Here is a 27,433-nt window from a genome sequence, read left to right on the forward strand (position 1 = left end):
TTTCAAATAAAGGGTTTCTTTTCAAGAGATGCAAGTTTTCTTTACAGAGGGAGGTCTTTTTTGGGACTTTCACCTTAATCTCCAGGCAGATGAGAAACCAAATTTCAAACGCCTGTTCTTTGTCCAACTCACTGGTTTTAAAAAGGTCAAAAAAAAAGCAAACCTTCCTGAACCGATCAGATGACCAGAAACAGTGTCTCCCCTGTCAATCAAAGTGTTGCTCTGAGGCTGGCTTCCTTGAAACTGCTTGCTTTTCCTATTCTTGTATACAACTTCAACATCCAAAAATTTTAGCTATTTGCAGCTGTCCATGTCCACTGAAAATCCTTTTTTCAGTTTTTTAAAAACACACAGAATTCTAAGATTTTCGTACAAAAATAAAACTTCTTGTAACATTAGAAATTACCTGGATCTTGGAATGCACAGTAGAATTTCAAAATTTGTTGCTATCAAATAAAACTTGGAGGAGTGAGGTTGATATGAACTGCCTGCAACAGGAGATAGACAGACTAGCAGAATGGGCAGACAAGTGGCAGCTGGAATTTAATATAGACAAGTGTGACATGATGAATTTTGGCAGAAGGGACACGGTAAGGCAATATAAACTTAATGGCGCAGTTCTAAAGCTTGTGCAGGAACAGAGGGGTCTGGCGGGTGCATGGGCATCAATCTTTGAAGGTGGCAGAACATATTGCGAGAGTGGTTAGTAAAGCATATTGGATCTTAGGCTTCATAAAGAGAGACACAGAGTATAAAAGCAGGATATTATGCTGAAACTTTATAAAGCTCTGGTTGGGCCACGACTAGAGTATTGCATCCAGTTCTGGTCACTACACTGTAGGAAGGACGCGAGGGTCCTTGAGAGGGTGCAGAGGAGATTTACCAGAATAGTTTCAGGGATGAGGGATTTTAGTTTCATGCTTAGGTTGGAAAAGCTGGGGTTGTTTCCCTTGAAGCAAAGGAAATTAAGGAGAGATTTGATAGAAGTGTACAAGATTATGACAGGCTTAGATAAAATAAACATGGAAAAACTGTTCCCATTAACTGATGGTACAAGGACTAGGGGACACAGATTGAAGGCTTTGGCCAAGAGATGCAGGGGTAATACGAGGAAAAACTTTTTTATGCAGCGAGTGTCAATGACTTGGAACTCACTGAACATGACAGTGGTGGAAGTGGACACAATGATTTCAAAAGGAAATTGGATGGGCACTTGAAGGAAATAAACTTGCAGGGCTCTGGGGATTGAGCGGGGAGTGGGATTGACTGGATTGCACTGCGGAGAACCAGCATGGACCTGACGGGCCGAATGGCCTCCTTCTATGCCATATATGACTCTATGGTGGAAGGACAGATAGTACGCAAATGACCAAGAGGAAGGGAAATAAGGAATCTTCTCACCCACCTGAAGAATGGGAGAGAAAAACATAAGACAGCATGGAGAATTGAGCCAGAAACTACCTTCGGCAGATCACCGATGAAGATGATGTGAATTGGGGTTCAATTCAGCAAAGCTTAGAATCAGTGCTCAGATCAGTATAGCTTTGACATATATCCTGTGACTGTTTCAAACCATCGTTAACAACTCCTCCCATTACTCACTGTTTCATGCACTGTGGCTAAAATCTGGTATTTCCAAGACTTTTCTTCACATTCTTGAACTTGAGCATTGTAGTTGTCATACACAGTGCAAGCTGCAGTGAGGGCTTGGGGTGAAAATCAAGCTGTGACTGGTGAAATTGGGAGGTGATCAATCGACACAGTTTGTTTTTTGATCCCATATCCAGCAAACTGAATGGAAGCCTTCTCGATCACCCTGTCCCCTCTCCATAGTTTTTTGTAAGATTTGCAAGTATTTGAGGAATTGCACATGATGCCTGATTAGAGACTCCCAGCAAACATACACAGTCAAAACTAACAGCTGCCAATTCTTCCATATTCCACACACCTGTAATAAAATTATGGAATGAAAATACTTCCTAGGAATTCTCTCTTCTCTTCCTGATTCATGAACAAGAGCAATGTTGTAGCTTGCTATGAGACGTGAACACTGTTTTCATACATGTTTTGATAACCTAATGTAATCTGTCCTCTTTATTATTTTACTTGGTAGAGTGGCTGCTGAGAAAGAAGTTGCCGACCTCAGCATCTGTATATTCAAATGAAAAGATTTCCTTTGCTTTTCAGAAGAATATTTTTCACTGTTAACATTCTTAACCCAATAGTTTCAGCTGTCTCTATTGACAGGGGCAAAAGTGAATCCCCAGTTAATGCCCACCACCTGCTCCATTAGGGCTGGAATTGGGGGGAGGTGGGATGAGAGTGGGATTAGATTGAGGAATGTGCAGGCAGGGAGAGGTGGGTTGAGGAGTCTGGAGGTGGGTTAGGGAATGTGGGAGATGGGGTGGATTGTGGAGTGCTGGGGATGTGTGGATGGAGAGGTGAGGAGCGGCTACAACAGGAAGTGGGGTACTACAGAGAAGTCACTGGAAAAACCTGTTTGAGCAAAACAAGGCAAAACAAACCAATGCTGGTTCCTGACTTTAACAGTGCTTGGTTGGGATTGTGTAAGCTGTTGATTCGTGTTTTGCTCCAATATAGACAGGGTAGCAAAAGATGCCAATCAGCATGGTTAATGTAAAGCAAGAGTGATTATTTGAGTCAAAGGGTGACTGACAATGCCCATGGTGATAATTTCCTGAGCTTTACAGCAGTGCGCAAATGTGAACTATTTTGAATGCGTGATTGTAGTGAATATTGTGAACAAGCCACCTGTCCTCTTGCTCTTTAGATACAATTGTACATCACAGAATCATATAGCACAGGAGGAGGCCAATCAGCTGATCATGCTTGTGCGGTTCTTTGAAAGACCAGAAGTCCAGTTTTCTCCTAATTAGTTATGACCTACTTTTGCTATTGTTATGATCCTGTAGTTTTTTTTCAGGAAGAATGCGGTGTGCCTTTAAGGCTGGAAAAGGAGCCGTACTGCTTTAAGAACCAGAAAGCCTCAGGAGTTTGAGAAAGTGCATTTTAGTTGCCATTGGATACAACCATATGGAGAGGGAACCAACCAGCTTCAAAGAATGCATCCTGGTTACCTGGCAACAGCCATTCAGAGACCAAGGACCGGATATACAATGTTGCAATTATTTTTCGAACCGGCTTTTTAGTTGAAACAGTCTGTTCTACCTCAGAAAAACAGACAGACAACTTGTGTGTTAGCATCTGAAAGGAGAGCTCTCAGGCCATTTAAACTGAAGGAAGAGAATTTAGCCTGTTTATTTATTACTCTCACTCAAAATTCTAAAAAATCAAGCCAAAACATAGATCACTGAGAATTAAACTGAAGAAAGGGAAGTTAGACTGTGACAATCTTTCATCCCTCAAAAATTCTAAAGTCAAATTGATTCATTAAAAAGTGTTGGCAAGTTGTTAATTGTAGAAATTTATCGCTGGAGAAGGAAAGCAACAATTTCGACTTCTAGATTAGGCTACGGACCGTTATACTGTTGAATAACCTTTTTCCCCCATCGGACGGCTGTGAGGACTTCAAGCAACCTTGGACCATGTCACATCCGGCAGGAGCGTAAATTTGCAAGGACTCTAATTTTTTTCTCTTTTAAATGTTGTTTATATCTTCGTAGTGTTTGAGAATTTAGTTTTTCTAATTAAACAGTTCATTTATTGATTTAAAGACACCTGGTTTGGTTAGCCTCATTCAGGGGTTAATAGATGGTACAATTAGGCTGGGTCTTTCTTTAATCTGAAAAGTTTAAAATGATATGTTAGGCGATCTCTGGAGGGAAGGGATTAAATTAACAGTGTGTATCTGCCACCACAATTAGAATCGGATATTTTGATTGGGGGATATGACTGGAGTGGTTGGTCGTAACACTGTTCACCACTCATTTTGCACAAAACCTCTGTGCACACATAATCCCTCCAAATTTCCTGGCCAATCACAATGCTGCAGTTCCACTGGCTCTCCCAGTTTATTATACCCCATGAAAATAAAATGTAATACAAAAAAAAGAAACATTTCACTGAAACAAAAATCACACATCTACCTGCAAACCCCACATCCCAAATTCCAGTGGCTCCAATGGCTATTCTTCTTCACCTCACACACAATATGAGTAAGTCTGGCCCTGGATATACCCTGCCCCATAGCAGACAGGACCACACCCAGTGACACCCGACTACGTCCAGGTTACAGCTTTAAATGTCTCATGACATGGCAATTGACGTATGCATAGCAGAGCAAGAAACACACATTGCCAGTTCTGTCTCTGTCCATCTGGCCCTCTGCACCCTCCTGCCTGGTTCTTTCTATAGCTCTGATCTCAAAGTGCAGAGCTGCCAACCATTGAAAGAAGGGGCATCAGTTGGCAAGGGACACAGGAATAACAGAGAAAGCATTGTAGAGCAGTGAGAGAAGCAGTGAGAGGAAGAAGGGGACCAGACAGAACGAGTGTAGCTAAGAAGAAAACAATAAAGTGGCAGAAACACAAACCAGGAGGCTTACAGAACAGCTCTCCCAATACAAAACAGGGAGCACACACAGCAGTTCCCTGTGTTGGGACTGTCTGGGCACAAAACTTCACATAGATGCAAATCATCTGGCTGGCTACAACTGCCAGGATATTTCAAAGGTTGAACTTAATATTGGACAGGAAGAGTGGAGCTTAAACAGGAAGTTCAATCAAAAATAAATGCAGATCATTTCTCCATTCCATGCAACTTTAAAAGACCCACTGTGAAAAGAACTCTTGCCAAAACCTTTCCTACTTTGGTGACACATTCTGGGTTGTTAGTGTTTGGAGCAGTAGAGGCTAAGTCACTGAATATATTCAAGGCTGAGTTAGACAGATTTTTGATTGACAAGGGAGTCAAGGGTTATGGGGGGGCAGGCAGGAAAGTGGAGTTAAGGCCACAATCAGATCAGCCATGATCTTACTGAATGGCGGAGCAGGCTCGAGGGGCCGAATGGCCTACTTCTGCTTCTAGTTCTTATGTTTTATCCAAGTGGGCACAACAATAAAAACAAATTCCTTTTTCTGTGCTCATCCTTTCACCAGGTCTCCCCCAAACTCCAACTCTGCTGTGGCTGGGAGCCATAATCCAAAGTCCAAGCTAGAGCCACCTGCTAAATTACAAGAGCTGCCAAGTTTGGCTCCAACACTGATTTTCACCTTCCTTGGGCAAATTGCCTGGGCTGGGCACCTCCACTATGCAGCCGGTGCTGATCACAGACATGGTTTAAATTGCAGCCATCAATTCTTGTCCTACTTTAACAGAAATTTATTTTGCGTTTGCTCAAATATTTAACAAATTGGGGTTAAACGGCTGAGTCAGCAGGACTCTATGATTTAACTGCAATGGCAAAAAACTCTTTCATCTTGTGTCCATGATCAGATCAATAATTGGAAAATGCTAAGAATTGATGTGTAGTAACTTTGATTTTGGATGCAGTTTCTTGACAACCTGCTTTTGTATCAATTTTCCAGTTGGATTTCTTGATCTAGTTAGCTTCTATTTTATAGCTATGATTAAAATATCCAAGTTGAGAGATTATATATTAATAAATGAAGTCTAGCTTTTGAAACTGTTTACTTTTTCTTCCCTGATACCCATCCTTTCCAATTGAAAACACATGTTCTTGCTGGCTTTGGTTGGGTAGTTGCAAACGGTCATGTCTGAAGCTCTTAAGACTACTTTTTTCTCTCAAACTGACCAGGGATGGATTGATTTGATTGTAATAATTTGAAGAGGGGACATACTTTACATATGGGTTTCATAATTTTGAGGTGGAAGGATTAAATTTAAAGAATTTTTTTTTTTTTTAAACTGCTCCATTTTGAAGCCGCAGCCTCACAGCTCCAGCGACCCGGGTTCAGTTCTGGGTACTGCCTATGCGGAGTTTGCAAGTTCTCCCTGTGACCGCGTGGGTTTCCTCCCGCAGCCAAAGACTTGCAGGTTGATGGGTAAATTGGCCATTATAAATTGCCCCTAGTATAGGTAGATGGTAGGGGAATTGAGGGAAGGTGGGGATGTGGTAGGAATATGGGATTAATGTAGGATTAGTATAAATGGGTGGTTGATGGTCGGCACAGACTCGGTGGGCCAAACGGCCTGTTTCAGTGCTGTATCTCTAAACAAAAATAAACAAATAAACAAAAAATATACAGAAGACACCACTTTTATGGCATTCATTTCATATTAATGTGTCTGGAGTAAATCTAAAATGTTATTTTTATTTTAAAACGAAGTATTATACCAGAATTCAGTGAATGCTAAAGTGAACTGGCAAATCAGGTTAGGAGATAGGCCAATAGAGATGCAGTGGCAGACATTTAAGGGGATATTTCAAAATACACAGAATAGATACATTTCAACGAGAAAGGAAAATTCCAAGGGTGGGATCTGCCATCCGTGGCGAACTAAAACAGTTAAAGATAGATCAAACTTAAAGAAAAAGCCTAGAATTGCGCAAAGATGGGAGGCAGGTCAGAAGATTGGACAGAATATAAAAAACAACAAAGAATGACTAAAAGATTGATAAGAAAGGTAAAATTAGAGTACAAAGCAAGCTAGCTAGAAATATAAAGACAGATAGTAAGAGTTTCTATAGACATTTAAAAAAGAAAAGAGTTAACAAAGTGAACATTGGTCCTATAGAAAGTGAGTCTGGGGAATTAATAATGGATAATAAGGAGATGGCAGATGAATTGAACAGATATTTTGCATCGGTCTTCACGATAGAGGATACAAATAATATCCCAGTATTAGCTGTAAGACAGGAAATGCAAGGGAAGGAGGAACTCAAGAAAATTACAATCACCAGGGAAGTGGTACTGAACAAATTGATGGAGCTGCAGGCTGACAAGTCCCAGGGTCCTGATGGACTTCATCCTAGGGTGTTAAAAGAAGTGGCTAATGAGATAGTTGATGCGTTAGTTTTAATTTTCCAAAATTCCCTAGATTTGGGAAAGGTTCCGCTGGATTGGAAAATAGCGAATGTAACTCCTTTATTCAAAAAGGGAGGGAGACAGAAAGCAGGAATCTACAGGCCAGTTAGCTTAACATCTGTCTCAGGGAAAAGGTTAGAAGCTATTATTAAAGATGGAATAGCAGGGCATTTAGAAAAATTCAAGGTTATCAGGCAGAGTCAACATGGTTTTGTGGAAGGGAAATCATGTTTAACCAATTTATTGGCGTTCTTTGAGGGAGTTACATGTGCCGTGGATAAAGGGGAACTGGTGGATGTATTGTACTTAGATTTCCAGAAGGCATTTGATAAGGTGCCACATCAAAGTTTATTGCAGAAAATAAAAGCTCATGGTGTAGGGGCTAACATATTGGCATGGATAGAAGATTGGCTGGCTAACAGGAAACAGAGAGTAGGCATAAATGAGTAATTTTCTGGTTGGCAAGGTGTAACGAGTGGTGTGCCACAGGGATCTGTGCTGGGGCCTCAACTTTTTACAATTTATATAAATGACTTAGATGAAGGGACCGAAGGTATGGTTGCTAAATTTGTCGATGACACAAAGATAGGGAGGAAAGTAACTTGTGAAGAGAACATAAGGGGGCTACAAAGGGATATAGACAGGTTTAGTGAGTGGGCAAAGACCTGGCAAATGCAGTATAATGTGGAAAAGTGTGAAATTGTCCACTTTGGCAGGAAGAATAAAAAAGCATATTATCTAAATGGTGAGAGATTGCACAGCTCTGAGATGCAGAGGGATCTGGGTGTCCTAGTGCATGAATCGCAAAAGGTTAGTAAACAGGTACAGCACATAATTAGGAAAGCTAATAGAATGTTGTCATTTATCGTGAGGGGAATTGAATACAAAAGTAAGGAGGTTATGCTTCAACTATACAGGGCACTGGTGATACCACATCTGGAGTACCGTGTACAAAACTGGTCTCCTTATTTAAGGAAGGATGTATAAATGCTTTGGAGGCAGTACAGAGGTGGTTTACTAGACTAATACCTGGAATGGACGGGCTGTCTTACGAGGAAAGATTGGACAGGCTAGGCTTGCATCCGCTGGAATTTAGATGAGTAAGAGGTGACTTGATTGAAACATAAGATCCTGAGGGGTGTTGACAGGATGGATGTGGGAGAATTTAGAACTAGGGGTCACTGTTTAAAAATAAGTGGTTGCCCAAATAAAGACAGACATGAGGAGAAATTTTTTCTCTGAGTCATAGAGAGATACAGCACTGAAACAGGCCCTTCGGCCCACCAAGTCTGTGCTGACCAACAACCACCCATTTATACCAATCCTACATTAATGCACTACACTATTTGGGATTTTCTTCTCCCTGCTGCTTTCACATGCGTTCAAATCCTCTGAAGAAGGAATTTTCCTCCACACAAGATCGGGGGCAGGTTGTTCAACCTTGCCCGTCTAAGAGCGAAGTCCAAAGTACGGAAAGTCCTCATCAGAGAACTCCTCTTTGCTGACGATGCTGCTTTAACATCTCACACTGAAGAATGCCTGCAGAGTCTCATCGACAGGTTTGCGTCTGCCTGCAATGAATTTGGCCTAACCATCAGCCTCAAGAAAACGAACATCATGGGGCAGGATGTCAGAAATGCTCCATCCATCAATATTGGCGACCACGCTCTGGAAGTGGTTCAAGAGTTCACCTACCTAGGCTCAACTATCACCAGTAACCTGTCTCTAGATGCAGAAATCAACAAGCGCATGGGTAAGGCTTCCACTGCTATGTTCAGACTGGCCAAGAGAGTGTGGGAAAATGGCGCACTGACACGGAACACAAAAGTCCGAGTGTATCAGGCCTGTGTCCTCAGTACCTTGCTCTATGGCAGCGAGGCCTGGACAACGTATGCCAGCCAAGAGCGACGTCTCAATTCATTCCATCTTCGCTGCCTTCGGAGAATACTTGGCATCAGGTGGCAGGACTATATCTCCAACACAGAAGTCCTTGAAGCGGCCAACATCCCCAGCTTATACACACTACTGAGTCAGCGGCGCTTGAGATGGCTTGGCCATGTGAGCCGCATGGAAGATGGCAGGATCCCCAAAGACACATTGTACAGCGAGCTCGCCACTGGTATCAGACCCACCGGCCGTCCATGTCTCCGTTATAAAGACGTCTGCAAACGCGACATGAAATCGTGTGACATTGATCACAAGTCGTGGGAGTCAGTTGCCAGCATTCGCCAGAGCTGGCGGGCAGCCATAAAGACAGGGCTAAATTGTGGCGAGTCGAAGAGACTTAGTAGCTGGCAGGAAAAAAGACAGAGGCGCAAGGGGAGAGCCAACTGTGCAACAGCCCCAACAAACAAATTTCTCTGCAGCACCTGTGGAAGAGCCTGTCACTCCAGAATTGGCCTTTATAGCCACTCCAGGTGCTGCTTCACAAACCACTGACCACCTCCAGGCGCGTATCCATTGTCTCTCGAGATAAGGAGGCCCAAAAGAAAGACATTAATGCCATATTCCCTACCACTTCCCCACCATTCTCCTACCATCTACAACACTAGGGGCAATTTAGAATGGCCCATTTACCTATCAACCTGCAAGTCTTTGGCTGTGGGAGGAAACCAGAGCACCCGACGGAAACCCATGCGGTCACAGGGAGAACTTGCAAACTCCACACGGGAAGTACTCAGAACCGAAGCCGGGTCACTGGAGCTGTGAGGCTGCGGTGCTAACCACTGCACCACTATGCCACCAGAGGGTCGTGAGTCTTTGGAATTCTCTTCCTCAAAAGGCGGTGGAATCAGACTCTTTGAATATTTTTAAGGCAGAGGTAGATAGATTCCTGATAAGCAATGGGGTGGAAATGTGGAGTAAAGTTCAGCCATGAAATTATTGAATGGTGGAGCAGGCTCGAAGGGTCGAGTGGCCTACTCCTGCTCCTAGTTTAGTTTAGTTTTAGTTTAGTTTAGAGATACAGCACTGAAACAGGCCCTTCGGCCCACCGAGGCTGTGCCGACCATCAACCACCCATTTATACTAATCCTACACTAATTCCATATCCCTGCCACATCCCCACCTGTCCCTATACTTCCCTACCACCTACCAAGACTAGGGGCAATTGCTAATGGCCAATTAACCTATCAACCAGCAAGTCTTTTGGCATGTGGGAGGAAACTGGAGCACCCGGAGGAAACCCACGCAGACACAGGGAGAACTTGCAAACTCCACACAGGCAGTACCCAGGATTGAACCCGGATGGCTGGTGTTGTGAGGCTGCGGTGCTAACCACTGCACCGCCCATTCATATGTTCGTATGAATTCTACAATTACAAACTGGACTTCTAAACATATTATACATTTCACTTTGGCAGCCGTTACATAACAGGATATTGCATCTCTCATGACTACGTAAACGAGCCATTTTCAGTAAAAGTAAATTTATTACATATGCTTAATTCATCATAAATTCTTTGTTTTTGTATCTTTTAAATTAAATTGTGATTACTTTCCCCCACCCCCACTATTACAAGCCTGATAACACCTGAGCAAACTCACCAACAAATCCACTTTGAGGTGTTCTGTTCATGCAGTTTTAACTTCTGTTCATGTTACCATTGAATTTAAGTCCTGTCATGCTGATTCTCCCTCTCTCCCAAAGCTCTCCATTACAGGAATGCTAGAAGTGGATTTTGGCTATTAGCTGTTTTTCCATTTTGTTCGCAAGTTATTCCATTCTATTTTCACCACTCTGTCTTAAGTCTCTCTTACCTTTACATGCATAATTCCACTTTCTCTCTCACACACAATGGCGCCTTCTAAATTCAACAGTAGACTTCACTGATTGATTCACTGACTAGTGTTGTTGCATCAATCAGCATTTTTACCAAATATATTACTTTTATCTCCTGCTGGTGGCTGCCTGCTAATAGCTGCCGTATGTTGTAACTTAAACCAAGACTTTGTTAAATATCTATCTAAATACCATCCAAACAAATCATGTGCCTGATTTGCAAGTACTGGTTAAACAAAAAAAATCTTTAATTTTTTTAATATTCTTTCATGGCATGTGGGCATTGTTGGCAAGGCCAGCATTCGTTGTCCTTCCCCGGTTGCCCTCGACAGTTGGCTTGCTAGGCCATTTCAGAGGGCAGTTAAGAGTCAACCACTTTGCTGTGGGTCTGGAGTCACATGCAGGCCAGACTAGGTAAGGACGGCAGATTTCCTTCCCTAAAGAATATTGGTGAACCAGGTAGATAGTTTGATGGCACCATTACTAAGACTAGCTTTCAATTCCAAATGTTTATTAATTAGATTTATTAATTAAATTTAAGTGGTGGGATTTGAACCAGTGTCCCCTGTATATTAGCGTCGGCCACTGAATTACTAGTTCAGTGACATTACCACTACACCACCACCTCTACAAGTCATTCATTCAGGCCTAAGGCCACTACATCCAGTAACCTACCTTCCATTTAACCATACAAAAATAGTGCAAATAAAAAAACATATTTCCTTGCTTATGGTGTCAGAATTGAAGCCGTAATGTTTCTGTGTTTTACTATGAAAGGAATTCTCAAACTGCACCCTTGGGATCACTGCAGCTTTTGAACTAGAGCAACCCTGGCCTACTTGGACTTGTATTTCTTCAATGGTTTGTCCTGTTTACATTTTGTGGATCTGGAGTTTTGCAAAGGGCTGTTCTTTGCGCTGTGCCTCATTGTGGTTGAGCAAATCCCATGACCTGCTGGTGTTAGCAACTGGAGAAAATCCCACAGTTGGCTAGTGTTAGCAGCTAGAGAAATCTGCAAACTAATGGGATGTGAGCTTAAACTTTGCATGTGGCCCCCACAGACTCTGCTACACAAGTAGGCATCCCAAAGCAATAAACGATTTGGGCAATCTTGTGTTTGTCATATCATATCTCCACATTCTTCCCCACCACAAGGCTACATGTGTCTTGGCATCATCATGGTATGTGGAGAGGTCAGCAGCATTACAGGATTCAGACAGGAATTGACAGTGAAGTGGAGCAGGTGGTCTGCTGTTTGTGTGTCATCGCCACAGTTGCATATCACTGAGCTATCATTGTGACTCCATTCCTGCCTCAATACTTTTACCCGCAGCTTAAATCCTAAAAATTCATAGAATAATACAGCACAGGAGGCAACCATTCGGCTCATCGTGCTATCCAATTAATTCCACTCCTCTGCTCTTTTCGCATAACCCTTTAAATGTTTTCCTTCTTACAATGAATTTCCTTCCACATGTTGGATCCTTTTTGTGAAAAAGGGTCAGCTCGTCAGAGGTTTCTGCTCTCATGCAAACATAGGGCTGGAATTTGTGCAGGGGGTGGTGCTCCTAGCGCTGGGCCGAAAAGGCTGGAGGCACCCTGCCTTGCCCTCTGCTCTCCACCCCCTCCCCCCCACCACCACGCGATCCTCTGTTGCTCTGGAGGCTAGGTTTCCAGCGCCGGGATCTACATCCTTTTAAAGTCAAGGACCCCGCCTCCAAGAGCTGCCGGCCAATCACAGAGCTGGCAGCACAGCAGTATTGGCAGCGCCACTGGGAGCGGTGTCCACTGTCGGTATTGCAGAGGCCTTGGACCCAGACGCAGCGCTAGAGCCCGGATCCAAAATACGTGAGGCAGAGTTGCCGGGACCAGTCCGGAAGCCCGCGTCAAGGGCTTGGGGGGGTGGGGGGTAGTGGTTGGATGGGTGGTCGTAAAACCCATGGTGAGGGGGTCCTGGGAGGTGTAGTGTTTCCCGGCCGAGGCCCTCCATTGGCCACAGAGGCACCCCCCCACTGCTGGTCAGATCCCAGTGACGGCGGAAACAGGCCCTTAAGTGGCTGTTAATAGGCTACTTAAGGGCCTCAATTGGCCTCTGGATGGGAAATCCGTCGTCGGCCTAGCCCCACTCCGGCAAGATCGCTTGGCGATGGGCCCTCTGCCCCCTGCCACGATTCTATGGGCACCCCCCCGCCTCGGGGGGGGGGGGGCCCATAAAATCCAGCCCATAGATTCTGTTTATAATTAGCAAAAAAAAAAAGAAAATTCAATATTGTTGTTCTTGTTTTTAAATCTCTCCATGGCCTGACTCCACCCTATCTCTGTAATTTTTACCAACCCTCCAACTCCTCCCCACTCCACTGAAGATTCCTTTCATTGGACTCCAGCCTCTAACCCCACCTCCTAATGATGGCCATTCCTTAAACCACCTGGGTCCCATTCTCTGAAATTCCCTTCCTAAACCTTGTGCCTCTCTGCCTTTTAAAAACCTTCTGAAAATCCATGTCCTTTACCAAGTGTTTGGTCACCTATTCTAACCTCTCACTTTCTGACTCAGGTGACACCTGCTTTCCTTACACACCTATGAAGCATCTTGGGATGCTGTTTACATTGAAGGTGCAAGATAAATGCAAGCTGCTGTTGTTGAATGACATCCCAAGTATTGAGATGTGACAATTCCATGGTAAAAGTGCATTACAAGTGCGAACTGCAAGTACTGAATTTGAAAATGTAGGAGAAAAAAATTCAACGTTTGAGAGTCAAGTTTCAGAAATGCACTAGGAGGACATCTTAAATCCTCTGATTTGCGACATGTCTAACCACCACCAGTCCTCAGCAGGAAACAGCTCAGTCGTTTAAAAATGGTCCTTCAATTGAAATAAACCAGAAAATAGTGTTTCCCTCAGTAAGAAATGGTTTAACTGGCTGTCAGAAATGGTCACATAACTGTTTTTCACAATATTAACTATACAGAAAAACAGTCCCTGGATCTATCTGCAGTGCATACTGCCTCAGCCAATAAGAGAATCCACAGCATCACCAAGTCAAGCTTTACAGACCCAAGTCTCCATCAGCTATAGAGTCACCCATCTGAGCCATAGAGGCTAAATTTCTGTAATGAGGATTCCATTTCCAGAATGGACAGTACGGAATCTGAAGGTGGAGGAAAAGCGACAAAAGTATTTCAACATTTTAAAAAATGAAACGCAAAAGTTGAAAGAAAGCATATTATTTAGGAAGAAGAGGCTTTAAAATAATAAAAACAGAATTGGCAAAAAGGCTAAGATGACAAAATTCAGGCCTGCCCTAGTTGTCTGAGTGTCGTATATTCAGGAGTGTACCCGTACTGCCCCATAACTAATAATATACGTTAGCATAACCCCGGGGTTTATTAATCGAATCCTTATGATTGGGAGCTGGATATTGTTTCTTTTACATGTGTCCACACACACACACACACACACACACACATACTTCTCGAAATTTTCAGCAGGTGGACTGATAAAAATTTAGCAAAATAGGGCCAGATGAAAATCATTAAGCTGGTTTACTTCACAGACAGGAAGTGATGGTACAAAATTTGATTTTACACATACAGCAAGAGCCTACATGCAGCATTGATTCACTCTTTCCCACTATCTCCTGACCTCCCAATCTGCAGTCATGCATCTCTTTGAAAAGGCAAAACAAAAACAAAGAGGAAAAACCTTCAGCTAATTTAGGAAAAAGCTCGGGGAAAATTCTCTCTCATTGCTGGCAAACTCATTAATGATCCTAGCTATCCCTCATCTATTTTCTGTAACTCAAGCTGTTCTCCATTCTCAGAATGACACCCAGCACCTTTTCAGAGATTTCATATTTACCACTTGTTTTGGTAATGTATCTAGAGGTCAATCTCTCTGAAAATAAATACTCCTTGCCATCCAAACCAACTGTCCTTAGATCTCCCAACCCTATTCAGCTCAAATAATCTAGCAAGGAACTGGTGCCCATGCAGAACTGGTTCCATTAATTACTACACGGCAGCTTTAGTCTGATCACTGACCTATCACAGCTCCCCCTGTCACCACCACATGCTGTTGTATAATCTTTTCCCTGTAAATCACAAATTTCTTTCTGAAAAGTACTACTTTTATTTTTCCCCCTTCCATTGAAATTTAACATCCAAAATAAGATTTTAAACAATTTTCTTTTCTACACATGATTGAATGTATCCATTGAATTGTTTATCAAGTCTTTTATGATCTTTTGTAAAGCTTTTACTTCAAGGCTTTAGCCTCTCAAAAGCCAGGGTTTGTTCAAAGCTCTGACTGGTAGTTAACGTAGATTGTGTAGTCTGAGCATGTGAAGTATACCCAATTTCCCAGACTGCTTCAGTAGTTAGTCAGCTAAACAGTCGAATATATTTCATGAGCTTGTAGCAGTTTTTTACTCAGTTGATTTTCCAAAATTGCTGGAAAAGCAGCAGAGTTTGGGAGAGGGAAGAAAATAGAGAGAGAGACACACACACACAAACAAAAGGAAATCCAGAGAGATACTGCAACACAAGGATATATCAACAGTAAATTGTATTAAAATTAGTAGCAATGAAAATATTTTATAGTCTTACCTCAAGCCTCTGTACTATTTCCCTGATATCATCAGCACAGCTTTCCATAGCAGACAGCAGGATGCATTCTCCTCTTTCATAAAAAATCTTTATGGTCATTAATCCAGAGGTCCAACCAATGACGTCCCTACATGAGCAATTAAACACTACATTTTTGGAATCTTGCTCTACAAGCACAATGAATTCATTGGAGATTCCGAGAAGACATTCAATATCGTTAGATTGGCCAAAGTCCCGAGCAATAACATTCCACACAATAGCTCCAAAACTGTACAGCTGCGCATCCTTCCGAGGCTTTGACTTCTCCTTCTTCTTTGCCCCAAGAGTGATGAAGCTGAATTTCACTGAAGAGTCAACTGTAGCCGTGGTTACAAAGTTTTCTGCCAAATCCTTTAAGTACTCCTGCCTTGTCCTTGTGGCCATTGCCCGGAACTTCTCAGATTTGTGCGCTGCATTTTCTGCATTGATAACTTTGGCAAGAAGAAAGTCCCTGAATACTGCTGATTTGGGAAAGGTGACTCCTTTGGGAATTGGTGGGCCAAATGGTGGCACATCTTTAGACCTGGAGACAGCCACACTGTATGTGTTTAAAGAGACAGCATATTAGCTTTGTAAACAACTTCAAATTACAGCAAGTACAGTTTGACATTAGCTGAAAGACAGAAAAAAATACAAATAACTGACATGATATATCTGATATATCCACATATATCCAAGGCCCTGATCTGTGAGGCTTAGTACAACATGAGATACATTTGTCCACTAAGCAACGAGCAAATTAATACTTGAACTTTTTGCAACACTGGCCTCTACAGCTTACCAACTCCAAAGCAGATTTAACTGGTTCTGGAATTTGTCCATTGGTCTCAACATAATGTATTGCAATCTGTCACTTCCTGATTTCAATTTTTCTGCTCAACAGATCCCGTAAAGGATATATCTTGACTTTCAAATTTCATCTTTTATACATGGCTAATATATTTCTGCAAATACTTTTTTTGCTATGCACAATCTACCTTTTGTTCCTTTACTCTTTTCAATACTCTCATTGGTTATCAATGGATTTTTGTAAAATGACAGCCAGAGCCTTCAAGATAAATCTGACCTCCTTATACGGCTATGGCACCTATTGTTGATATTTTCCCCTTTATTTTATTGGGATATATTCCTTTTACTCAAAACAATTTTTTTTTAAATCAATTATTCTTCATCTTTTTTTAAAACTGTTTCTCGTTTAATGCTCGCTAAAGCTCTTCTCACAAATGTGCACCATGTGAATGAGTTATTTTTTTGCCTTAACCTTTCATTACAATAACAAACTTAACCATAAAATGATTACTAGAACTGTGATTTTTATTATCCATATGGAGGTCACTGTTCAGTTCTGGTAGAGTCCAAGATCATCACTTCCTGTTAACAATTGGATCAGCAGGTCACAATCTACCCCTTCCTTTTGAGGAGCTAGTTGATAGCATTTGGCCAATTATTAATTTGTTAATTAATATTACTAGTTACCAACAATCCCACCTCACCACCTATATTATTAATATTCTATCAACTCTAGACTTCACCTCATCCATTTTCTGCTGGTGGTCTAGTTTCACGACACAACCAGCAGGAAAGCCAGATGGGCACTGGATTGCCAAATAAACAATATTGTTTAACAGGTACACTTGTTTACAAAATCCAAGAGAATTGCTGGCATTTCTTACATGACTGTCACTGTAGTGGTATTCACAGAACAGCTAGTCACTAAAAAGAAAACAATCTTCAAACTCATCCATCAATGAAATGGAAAGGGGAGAAAATGTCTATTATAAACAATACAGAAACAAAAGATTAATAAATGACATGCATCTTTCATGACCCTCTGATCATATTTCATCTGTTTTCTTTGCTTTTTAAAATCTCCTACCTATTCTCCCCACAGGTTTTCACTTCTCCTGAAGACACTAAGTCTGGTACCATTTCGTGCAAGGCAGCCACAACTCTGCTACCTCCCTAAAGTCCTTATTCCATGAGCAAGTCAGACAGCAAGTATTACTAGGCTATTCATCCATGTGGTGCATCAAGCTAAACCCCTTAAAAAAAAATTCATTCATAGGGCATGGGTGGTATTGGCAAGGCCAGCATTTAGTGCCTATCCCTAATTGTCTTGAAGAGGAGGTGATGAGCTGCGTTTTGAACTGCTGCAGTCCGTGTGATGAAGGTATTAATGCTGTTAGGTAGGCAGTTCCAGAATTTTGACCAAGCGATGATGAATGAGCAGTGATATATGTCCAAGACAGGATGGTGTGTAATTTGTGGGGGAGCTTCGAGCTTGTGAAATTCCGATGCACCGGCTGCCCTCGTCTTTTTAGGTGGTAGAGGTCGCAGCTTTGGGTGGTGCTGCCTCGGCAACTTGCAGCAGTACATCTGGTAGAGGGTACACACTGCAGCCAGGGTGCGCTAGTGGTAGAAGGAATGAACGTTTAAGGTGGTGGATGGACGTTGATCAAGAAGATTGCCTTGTTCTGGATGGTGTTGAGCTACTTGAGTGTTGTTGGAGTTGCACTCAACCAGGCAAGTGGCAAGTATTTCATCACACTCCTGACTTATGCCATGTAGATGATGGAAAGGCTTTGGGGAGTCAGGAAATTCTTTCCTCGCTCAAATCCCTCCCAAGAAATCTTTAAGCACACAGTTAAAAAATTGTGCCAGCTTGGGAAGAACGGAAATTATGGCAATAAAATTAAACTAAGTTTTAAGAAATTGAATGGGACACAGTTTCATGAAAGTAATATCTGGCATTTTTTGAACTGTGGAAATCATAGTTAGACCAACTGCTGTACTGGCCCACAAACAAATAACTAATTCAGGTCAATAAAGTGACCAGATCAGGATACAATCACAGACATTTCCAGGAAAACCAATCTCAACTGATGTCAATTAGGACCCACAATGGGGTTAAATTGAGCCTTTGGTAATGTATCCGCTTAGAACACATAACCAAACCACATTTTCATCATTAGCAGTGATGTTATTTTGTTACTGCAACATGAATAATGGCTCATTCTTTATAAGTGGATTGTGCACTTTCAGAAGTGGAGACATTAGTTATAAAGATCACTTAATTTAGCACTAAATCAATGACCATTGCAAACAAAGAGAAAAATATGCTCTGCAACTAAGTCAGTAGGTTTGAGCTTGGGCAAGATTAATTTCCAAGTAAGCAAGCTAGACGATGGTTAATGAGGTCTATTAGTAGTATATTTAGTTTAGTTTAGAGATACAGCACTGAAACAGGCCCTTCGGCCCACCGAGTCTGTGCCGACCATCAACTACCCATTCATACTAATCCTACACTAATCCCATATTCCTACCACATCCCCACCTGTCCCCATATATTTCCCTACCACCTACCTATACTAGGGGCAATTTATAATGGCCAATTAACCTATCAACCTGCAAGTCTTTGGCATGTGGGAGGAAACCGGAGCACCCGGAGGAAACCCACGCAGACACAGGGAGAACTTGCAAACTCCGCACAGGCAGTACGCAGAATCGAACCCGGGTCCCTGGAGCTGTGAGGCTGCGGTGCTAACCACTGCGCCACTGTGCCTTCAGTACCCTGATCAAATCACACATCATTTACATATGCAATGTACCATGGACCAAAGACTAATTTGGCATTCAGTTCCCCATATGAGGAGAGGAGAGCACTTTCTTCTACACAGCTTGTAGAGTTACTGTGACATTAGTAATGGGTTTATGATTTTGTTGCACATATCACACTGAGGAGAACTACCTCCATGGTAAATTCCACTATGATCAGCAACAGGTACGGAGCAGGGAAGCCATTTGCCCATCGAGCTCATCCTTAATAGAAATTTGCAATCCCCACTGTCAGAGCATCTAAATGCTTTTTGAGTCACTCCAGGAATTTTGCTTCCCTATTGAGGAAGCCATTCTAGGTATAGATTATTCTTGACAAAGAAATGCACCTCAATATCAGCCCTGGACTTGCCTTTTATCATTTGGTACCTTCATTGTCTTGTCCTGCAGTCATGACTTAATTTGAAACTGTGCTAAAGATAAACTGTACAGTTCTTTCATTTACCTTCTTTCAAAACGCAGTCCTTTGATTCTATGGATTAGCTTTGTGGTTCCTCTCTGCACCACTTCTAGGGCTTGGATGTTCCAAGTCTTGCTGACCAAAACTCAAGATGCAGCTGACCAGAGCATTGGCTCTGCTCACACTTGCAGGAACAAGTTCACTGATGCCCCCACTCAAAGGGCTGTAGATTAAAAATCTAGTCTTGTCATCCTATTACCAATCACACTCCCTTCAAGTGCATCTCCCCATCAAGAGCATGGATCAGTGAATTTACCCTTTATTCTGCTGACTTGGCAATATAAAGCTCAGCATCTGATTGTTGCTCGACAATGACTGAATCCTGACCATGTTCAGTCTACCATTACTTCCAAAGCTTTCTCACCTGGTCCCCAAGCTAGTTCAACGCCACTATTAAAAACAATTCTATGAAGCATGTTCAGTGTTCTCCTTCCAATATGTAACTGCTTGCTTTTATATCGTTATTAAATGCATCTGCCATTGTTCTGTCCACTTGGAAATGTTGCACAGATCCTTCTCCAACACCTGGACTGTGTCAGCATTAGTCTACTGAGCCTGTGAAATTAGCCAATTTACAATGAGTTTCCAAATCCAGATCATTTGCATAAATCAAAGAACAGCACTAACCATGGGCACCCTGCTCAGCACATCTTCCAGCGCTAATACTATGGCATTCTACTAGAATACACTGTTAGACTGATCTTTCTGTTAACACATACCTTACTTACCACTTCCTTAAATAAAAACAAAATACTGCGGATGCTGGAAATCTGAAATCAAAACAAGAAATGCTGGAACCACTCAGCAGGTCTGGCAGCATCTATGAAAAGAGAAGCAGAGTTAACGTTTCGGGTCAGTGACCCTTCTTCCGAAACGTTAACTCTGTTTCTCTTTTCATAGATGCTGCCAGACCTGCTGAGTGGTTCCAGCATTTCTTGTTTTTATTACCACTTCCTTACTTATCTCTTCCTCGGATCAACCAGTCATCTTGAATTATTTTTGCTCCCTTCATACTACATATTTGTAGTCAACCTATCTGTTTGGAAAGCTTATCCTGTACCATGGAGTCTATTTCCTTTGTCTCCCAGGTGTGTCTAATGTGCAGAGCTGTTCCACATCTTTTGCTGTTTGAGATCCAAAATACATCAGTTACTAATGCCACAACAATGAGTTCATTTATTTTGTTGTGAATGTTTCTAGGACTAATTTTTATGCTCTATTTTCCCTCTCTGAAAGAACAGTGGTACCAATCAGTTTAGATGCACTCATTCCATAAAAACAGCTTCACTCTGTTCCTCCTGCATTATCTCCAGCCATGCCCTGATGTATCTAATTTGTTTCTACTGATTTGGTCCAATTATAGCGTAATCCTGCAGTTATCAGAGGTTGGCACTTCAATTTAGAACCCATTAAATTCTTCTCTGCAAGTCATCCATTTGGCTTCTAGATCACTTCCTCCTACATAAAGCACAACTTCTGGTCCTTTTCCTCTCATCACTCAAATATATCTGCCACAATGGAAACCAGTCTTTGTCATCCTGGACAAAATATAGAGTAAGCTATTAGCTATCAAGCTGTAAAATATTGGACATTCAATCACAGAATTACATTGCATAGTATTTGTAGCACAGAAATAGACCATTTGGCCCAACTGGTCTATGCCAGTGTTTATACTCCACAAGAGCCTCCTCCCACCTTACTTCAACTCACCCTTTTAACACATCCTTCTGTTCCTCCCTGATGTGTTAATCTATCTTCTCCTTAAATGCATCTCTTCTATTTGTCTCAACTGGAATTGAAAATCTGAAATTGGAAGCTAGTCTCAGTAATGGTGCCATGAAGCTATCATTGATTGTCATTAAAAACCCATCTGGTTCACTCATGTCCTTTAAGGAAGTAAATCTGCCTTCCTTACCTGATCTGGCCTACATGTGACTCCAGACCCACAGCAATGTGATTGACTCTTAACTGCCCTCTGAAATGGTCTTGCAAACCATTCAGTTGTCAAGGGCAATTAGGGATGGGCGACAAGTGCTGGCCTTGTCAGCGATGCCCACATAACTTGAAAGAATAAAAAAAAACTACTCCTTGTAGCAAGTTCTGTGTTCTCACCACTCTGGGTATAGAAGTTTCTCCTGAACTCCCTATTAAACTTATTTGTGACTATCTTATTTATGACCCCTAGTTTTGATCTCCATCACAAGTGGAAACATCTTCTGTATGTTTACCCTATCAAACCCCTACCATGCCATCCCTCAGCCTTCTGTTTTCTAAAGAAAAAAGCCCCAGTCTATTCAGTTGTGCCTGATAGACATAATCTCTCAGTTCTGGTACCATCCTTGTGAAATATTTTTGCACCTTTTTGAATCCTTTTACATCTCTTTGTAATATGGAGACTAGAACAGTGCACAGTACTCCATGAATCGATATTCAACATACCAACTCCAAATGACATTCAAACCTGCATCTCTCATCAGGCAATGCTAACCAGTGCCTGGGCCAGCTTAGTTGATAAAACTCTGCAAAGTAAGAAATAAAAACTAAGGCAGAATCTATCAAACTAGGCAAAAAAAATGTGCAGGTTGTCAGCTCAACGAGTTATGAAGTAGTAATGATGATGAATGTAGAGAAGTCTGCAGTCAATATCATTTTGCTCTTGGCTGAAAAGGAAGACACGATGATGGGATTCAGAAGAAACACTTGGTGAAATGAAGTGCCTTGTGCTCACAGGGTAGTGACACAACTAATTTATTGAGGTGCCGGCTGATCATGAAGCAGCATTTTCAGCCTAATACATACTTGTAACTTCAAGAATGATATGCAGGAGAAAAGCTCCATTGGGGGAAAATACAGACGATGAAAGAAGAGTTTAAAAACACTTCAGTAATAGATCCAAAAGCAACTGCATGGATGTTGAGCACTTACCTGTAGCAGACATTCTCTGTACATGGATTATGAACTCTGACAATGACAAAAACATGTTGGAAGTGGGATCGGATGTTTCTGGGAGTGAAAGGAAGTGCTCCAGGCTCTTGAAAGACAATTGTAACTATGTCATTTCCTATGTGTCTCTTCCTCAAGAGCTAGGGGAGTACAGAAACAGAGGTCTAGTTAGCCAGGTTTGAACTACAGATTTATTGCTGTATATAACTACTGCATCCAGTTAATACCCTCTCCAAACGTAATTTATGCTTAAAATGAGTTCATTCTTTTCCTAGGTAATTAATCAGTTAATATCTTTTCTCCATTTTTAGTCACATTTCTTTCCTACTAAAACAGAAGTTGCAAATGTGTCATTCATTGAAGAAGATTTTACCAGTTGAATGACACTCCAATGTGTTCTGTCAGAAGTGCCATCTTTTGGATGAGATGTTAAACTGAGGCCCCAATGCCCTCTTTTATTCAGTCTCCTGTGCTGATTTTCGGTCGTCTGTTGTCATTTTGGGCAGTCAGCACTTTTAAAGTAGTCAGTTTATCACAGTTTTGTAGGTTAACACTTATGGGAAAGATACCCCACAAAAAAAGGAAGGATTTCACACAAAGACAACTTCAAGCAAACACATCAATATCTACATGTTATCTACATGTTAATTACCATTTGCAATAGAACACTGTAGCAACTGAAGAACATTCATACATAATAATGAATGGAGATCTGTCAACTTCAGCCTTTTAAAAGGATGAAGTGAGTGTACTCAGTGTCTACTGTCATTGTATTCTCCAGTTATTTCTGGAATCCAGAAAATGATCTTTTCTGTAATGTGACTTGAATTTATGACTAAACTGGAGCGGTCCTAGCAAAAATTTGTCAGGAAGGCAAACCATCTTTGAATTTTATCATTCAAATGCAGCACAAGTTAAGAATGTAGAAACTGATCAAGAGAACTATAAATACAGTAAAGTTTTCGAGATACCATCCAAGGAACTTGATTCATTTTTTTTGTCTTTAGGCAAAGCAGTACATCGAGCACTTTATGCTAATGCTGCACTCTATCTGAATGAGCTTAGAGGAGTCAAGAGATGTAAATATTATGGAAGAAAACTGGTTCTATGGGCTTATCACAGTTAAGTATTGGCCATGACTTTGGTTAAATCTACAACCCATAGCCATCAGCCCACCCTTGTTATAAACAACACATTCATTGTGCTGTTGCAGGAATTTGGGGCCTTGGCTTATGATTTTTTTCAAGTTCATAGAATCCTGATCAATCAGGCAATAAGCTAGAGTATGGAAACACAACAATTTTGCTGAATAGATTCATACCATTTCATAACTATTTTAATTCAGTTAATTTGCATAACCATCTGCAGCCCAGTGCTTCCTAGGAATGCTCAGGTGCACTGAGCGGGGACTGACCTAGATTGACAGTGATGTTGCCCCTATGTAGATTGAATTTTAAAGCATTCCTTCTCCAGTATCCTATAGCATTGTGGGTTAAGTTTGATGCTTTGTATTCAGTCACTGTTACATAAAAGCGCTTGATCACCAATGATCATAAAATTATGACCCTATGGATGTCCAGATGGATACAGTTATTATTTAAAGTTTATTGTTCCTAATTTTGCATGGGGTCTGTACAAAGCCCCTCAACATCTTCTACACTTGTCGCCATGACATATGATGTATTTTTCTCCTGTGAGGGAATGACTCTCCTGCCAGCTGCTTCATTACTGAAACCCAAGATAATTTTTCACTAAAGTACGTGACTGTGGATATAAATAAACAAAACTGAGAATTTGGATTAAAATTTACAAAAGTGGCGCAGTTTAGGAACTGCGTGCCGTTTTACACCACTAAGTAAACCTGTTATTTCACACAGCTGTGCAAGTTCTTCGCATTCACTCTATGTATTAAAATGAGCCATAAGTTATAAATATAGCCTCAAACTTGCACTTTCTCCTCCCCCCCCCCCCAAAAATACTAAAGCAATTACAGAACACCTTATCCTTACTGGTGGAAATTATTCTGGGTGGGAAGAGAAATGGGTTTTAATAAAGTTTTACTGAACTTTCATGAATATATGATACAACAGTTTGCATTCAAATAAATTAGCAGTGTTTTACCCCAGAATGACATTATTATTTATTTCTACCATTACCCATATCTTTGTGCTTTTCTCCATGGTCCTGATCCATGCCCTCTACCTGTGGTGAACATACACAGGAGCATTTTGCTAAAACATGAACTTTTATTTTCTATACAAATTCTAACTGTCCTGCTCAGTATTTGTGACTTTTGTTGCTTTTGTTATAGACCTCTAGCACTAGCAGTGTTTTGTGAATACTGACCCATGACACAGATCCTTAAACAATCTCCTGTGCTCATGCCACAGGATCATATCCCTGCAGTAGCTTCTCATGCTCTACATTTGCCTCAGTTGTTGTCCTATCTCTTCTTCCAACTATGGATTCAAGACCACATTCCATATTGACACTCTGCTATCCCCTGCACAAAGTAGATTTCTAAGCCCATTTTAATGACTGTTGCTATCAGGTGGTCAATTCACCATTTACCATTCATTTTGCGATATAAAACCTGAAAGATATAAGATACATATATCTGACTTTATGAAGATCAATGGTTCCACAACCTATGACAAACACTTCAACAAGTCTTACTAAAATATTTGCCTGTCAAAAAGTACAGGTATCTCCAGCATTATAGTTTTTGGCATGACCCACCTGAAACAAACTCTAAGGGTAAGAGACATCCATTACAGTATTTTTAATTAATCTAAATCCAAAACAACTGAAATCAGAGTAGGTATTGAGCTAATTTATCTGCTATCCAGATCTCCCAGTTAATCCTCCCTTTGGCTACAATTCCATTCTTCTGGGGCTTAATATCTAGACAGATAAAATCATGGAAATTACAACATAAAAGGAGGCCATTATGCCCATTGAACCAGTCAAGGATGTTATATGGAGCTATTTACCCATATCCCATTTCCTATCCTGTTCCCAATATTCTTCTGTATTCCACCTTTTCAAACACTTATCTAATTCCATTTTAAATATTCACTTGTAGCAAGTCATTCCATTTTCTAATCATAGAATGATACAGCACAGAGGGGGGTCATTCAGCCCATTGTATCTTACCAGCTCTTTAGAAGAGCTATCTCATTAACTTCACTCCCTTGCTCCTTCTCATAAGAACTAGGAGCAGGAGTAGGCAATTCAGCCCCTCGAGCCTGCTCCGCCATTCAATATGATCATGGCTGATCTCATCTCGGACTCAGCTCCACTTTCCTGTCCGTTCTTCATAACCCTTCAACCCATTACTAATTAAAAATGTCTATCTCCTCCTTAAATTTACTCAATGTCCCGGCATCCACCGCACTCGGGGGTAGTGAATTCCACAGACTCACGACCCTTTGAGAGAAGTAATTTCTCCTCATCTCTGTTTTAAATCTGCTACCCCTTATCCTAAAACTATGACCTCTCATTCTAGATTTCCCCACCAAAGGAAACATGCTCTCTACGTCTACTTTGTCAATCCCCTTAATCATCTTATATACCTCAATTAGATCTCCTCTCGTTCTTCTAAACTTTAGAGAGTAAAGGCCTAAACTGCTCAATCTCCCTTCATAAGACAAACCCCTCATCTCTGGAATCAATCTAGTGAACCTCCTCTGAACTGCCTCCAATGCAACTACATCCCTCTTCAAGTAAGGGGACCAAAACTGTACGCAATACTCCAGCTGCGGTCTCACTAATGCCTTGTACAGCTGCAACAACACTTCCCTACTTTTATACTCTATTCCTTTAGCAATAAATGCCAAAATTTCATTTGCCTTCCTTATTACCTGCTGTACATGCAAACTAGTTTTCTGCGATTCATGCACAAGGACACCCAGATCCCTCTGCACCGAAGCATTCTGAAGTTTCTCTCCATTTAGATAATAATTTGCCTTTCTATTCTTCTGACTAAAATGCATAACCTCACACTTATCCACGTTAAACTCCATCAGCCAAATTTTGGCCCATTCACCTAACCTATCTATATCCATTTGTAAATTTCTTATTTCTTTATTGCAACTTACTATCCCACCTATTTTAGTGTCAATTTGGCTATAGTACCTTCTATCCCTGCATCCAAGTCATTCATATAGATTGTAAATTGTTGGGGCCCGAGGACTGAACCCTGTGGCACCCCACTAGTTACATCTTGCCAACCAGAGAAAGACCTATTTATCCCGACTCTCTGTTTTCTGTTGGTTAGCCAATCCTCTATCCAAGCTAATAAATTGCCCCTAGCCCCATGTGTTTTTACTTTGTGTATTAACCTTTTCTGCGGCAGCTTATCAAATGCCTTCTGGAAGTCCAGATACACAACATCTACAGGATCCTCATTATTCACTTTGCTTGTTACAGCTTCGAAGAACTCTAGCAAATTAGTCAAACACGATTTACCCTTCATAAACCCATGCTGACTCTGATGGATTGCGTTTTGACTTTCTAAGTGTCCTGTTTACACTTCCTTAATAATGGATTCTAACAATTTCCCAACGACAGATGTTAAACTAACTGGTCTATAGTTTCCTACTTTCTGCCTCCCTCCCTTTTTGAATAAGGGCATTGTGTTAGCTTTTTTCCAATCCACTGGAACCTTTCCCACATCCAGGGAATTTCTCCATAGGCCTGTAAGATTCTTCCCTTCAAGTACTTATCCAATTTTCTTTTGAATGTTACTATTGAATCTCCTTCTACAACCCTTTCAGAAAGGGCATTCCAGATCACAACAACTCGCTGTGTAAAAAAAGCCATCTCGAGTTCTTTTGCCAATCTATGTCCTCCGCTTACTGATTCTTCTGCCACTGGAAACAGTTTCTCCTTACTTAACCTATCGAAACCATTCAAGATTTTGAACGTGCGGCCAAATCTCCCCATAACCTTCCTTGCCTTAAGGGGAACAATCCCAGCTGCTCCAATCCCTCCACATAACTGAAGTCCCTCATCCCTGG

The 27,433-nt window shown here is 41.4% G+C and overlaps 1 protein-coding gene across 5 annotated transcripts in view; it reads right to left on the reverse strand.

Moving 5' to 3' along the window:
* sipa1l2 (signal induced proliferation associated 1 like 2) overlaps positions 1 to 27,433 on the reverse strand; it is a 581,962-nt gene that overhangs the window by 244,256 nt on the left and 310,273 nt on the right. For all 5 annotated transcript variants that reach the window (XM_068020936.1, XM_068020919.1, XM_068020901.1 and 2 more), the window contains 2 exons: positions 22,395 to 22,552; positions 15,356 to 15,932 (listed from right to left, as the gene is read on the reverse strand). In XM_068020936.1, coding sequence (XP_067877037.1) covers positions 15,356 to 15,932; positions 22,395 to 22,552 — 735 coding nt within the window. The remainder of the gene's footprint in view (positions 1 to 15,355; positions 15,933 to 22,394; positions 22,553 to 27,433) is intronic.

Source organism: Heterodontus francisci, chromosome 3 (assembly GCF_036365525.1).
Source record: "Heterodontus francisci isolate sHetFra1 chromosome 3, sHetFra1.hap1, whole genome shotgun sequence".
NCBI classification, from domain to species: Eukaryota; Metazoa; Chordata; class Chondrichthyes; order Heterodontiformes; family Heterodontidae; genus Heterodontus; species Heterodontus francisci.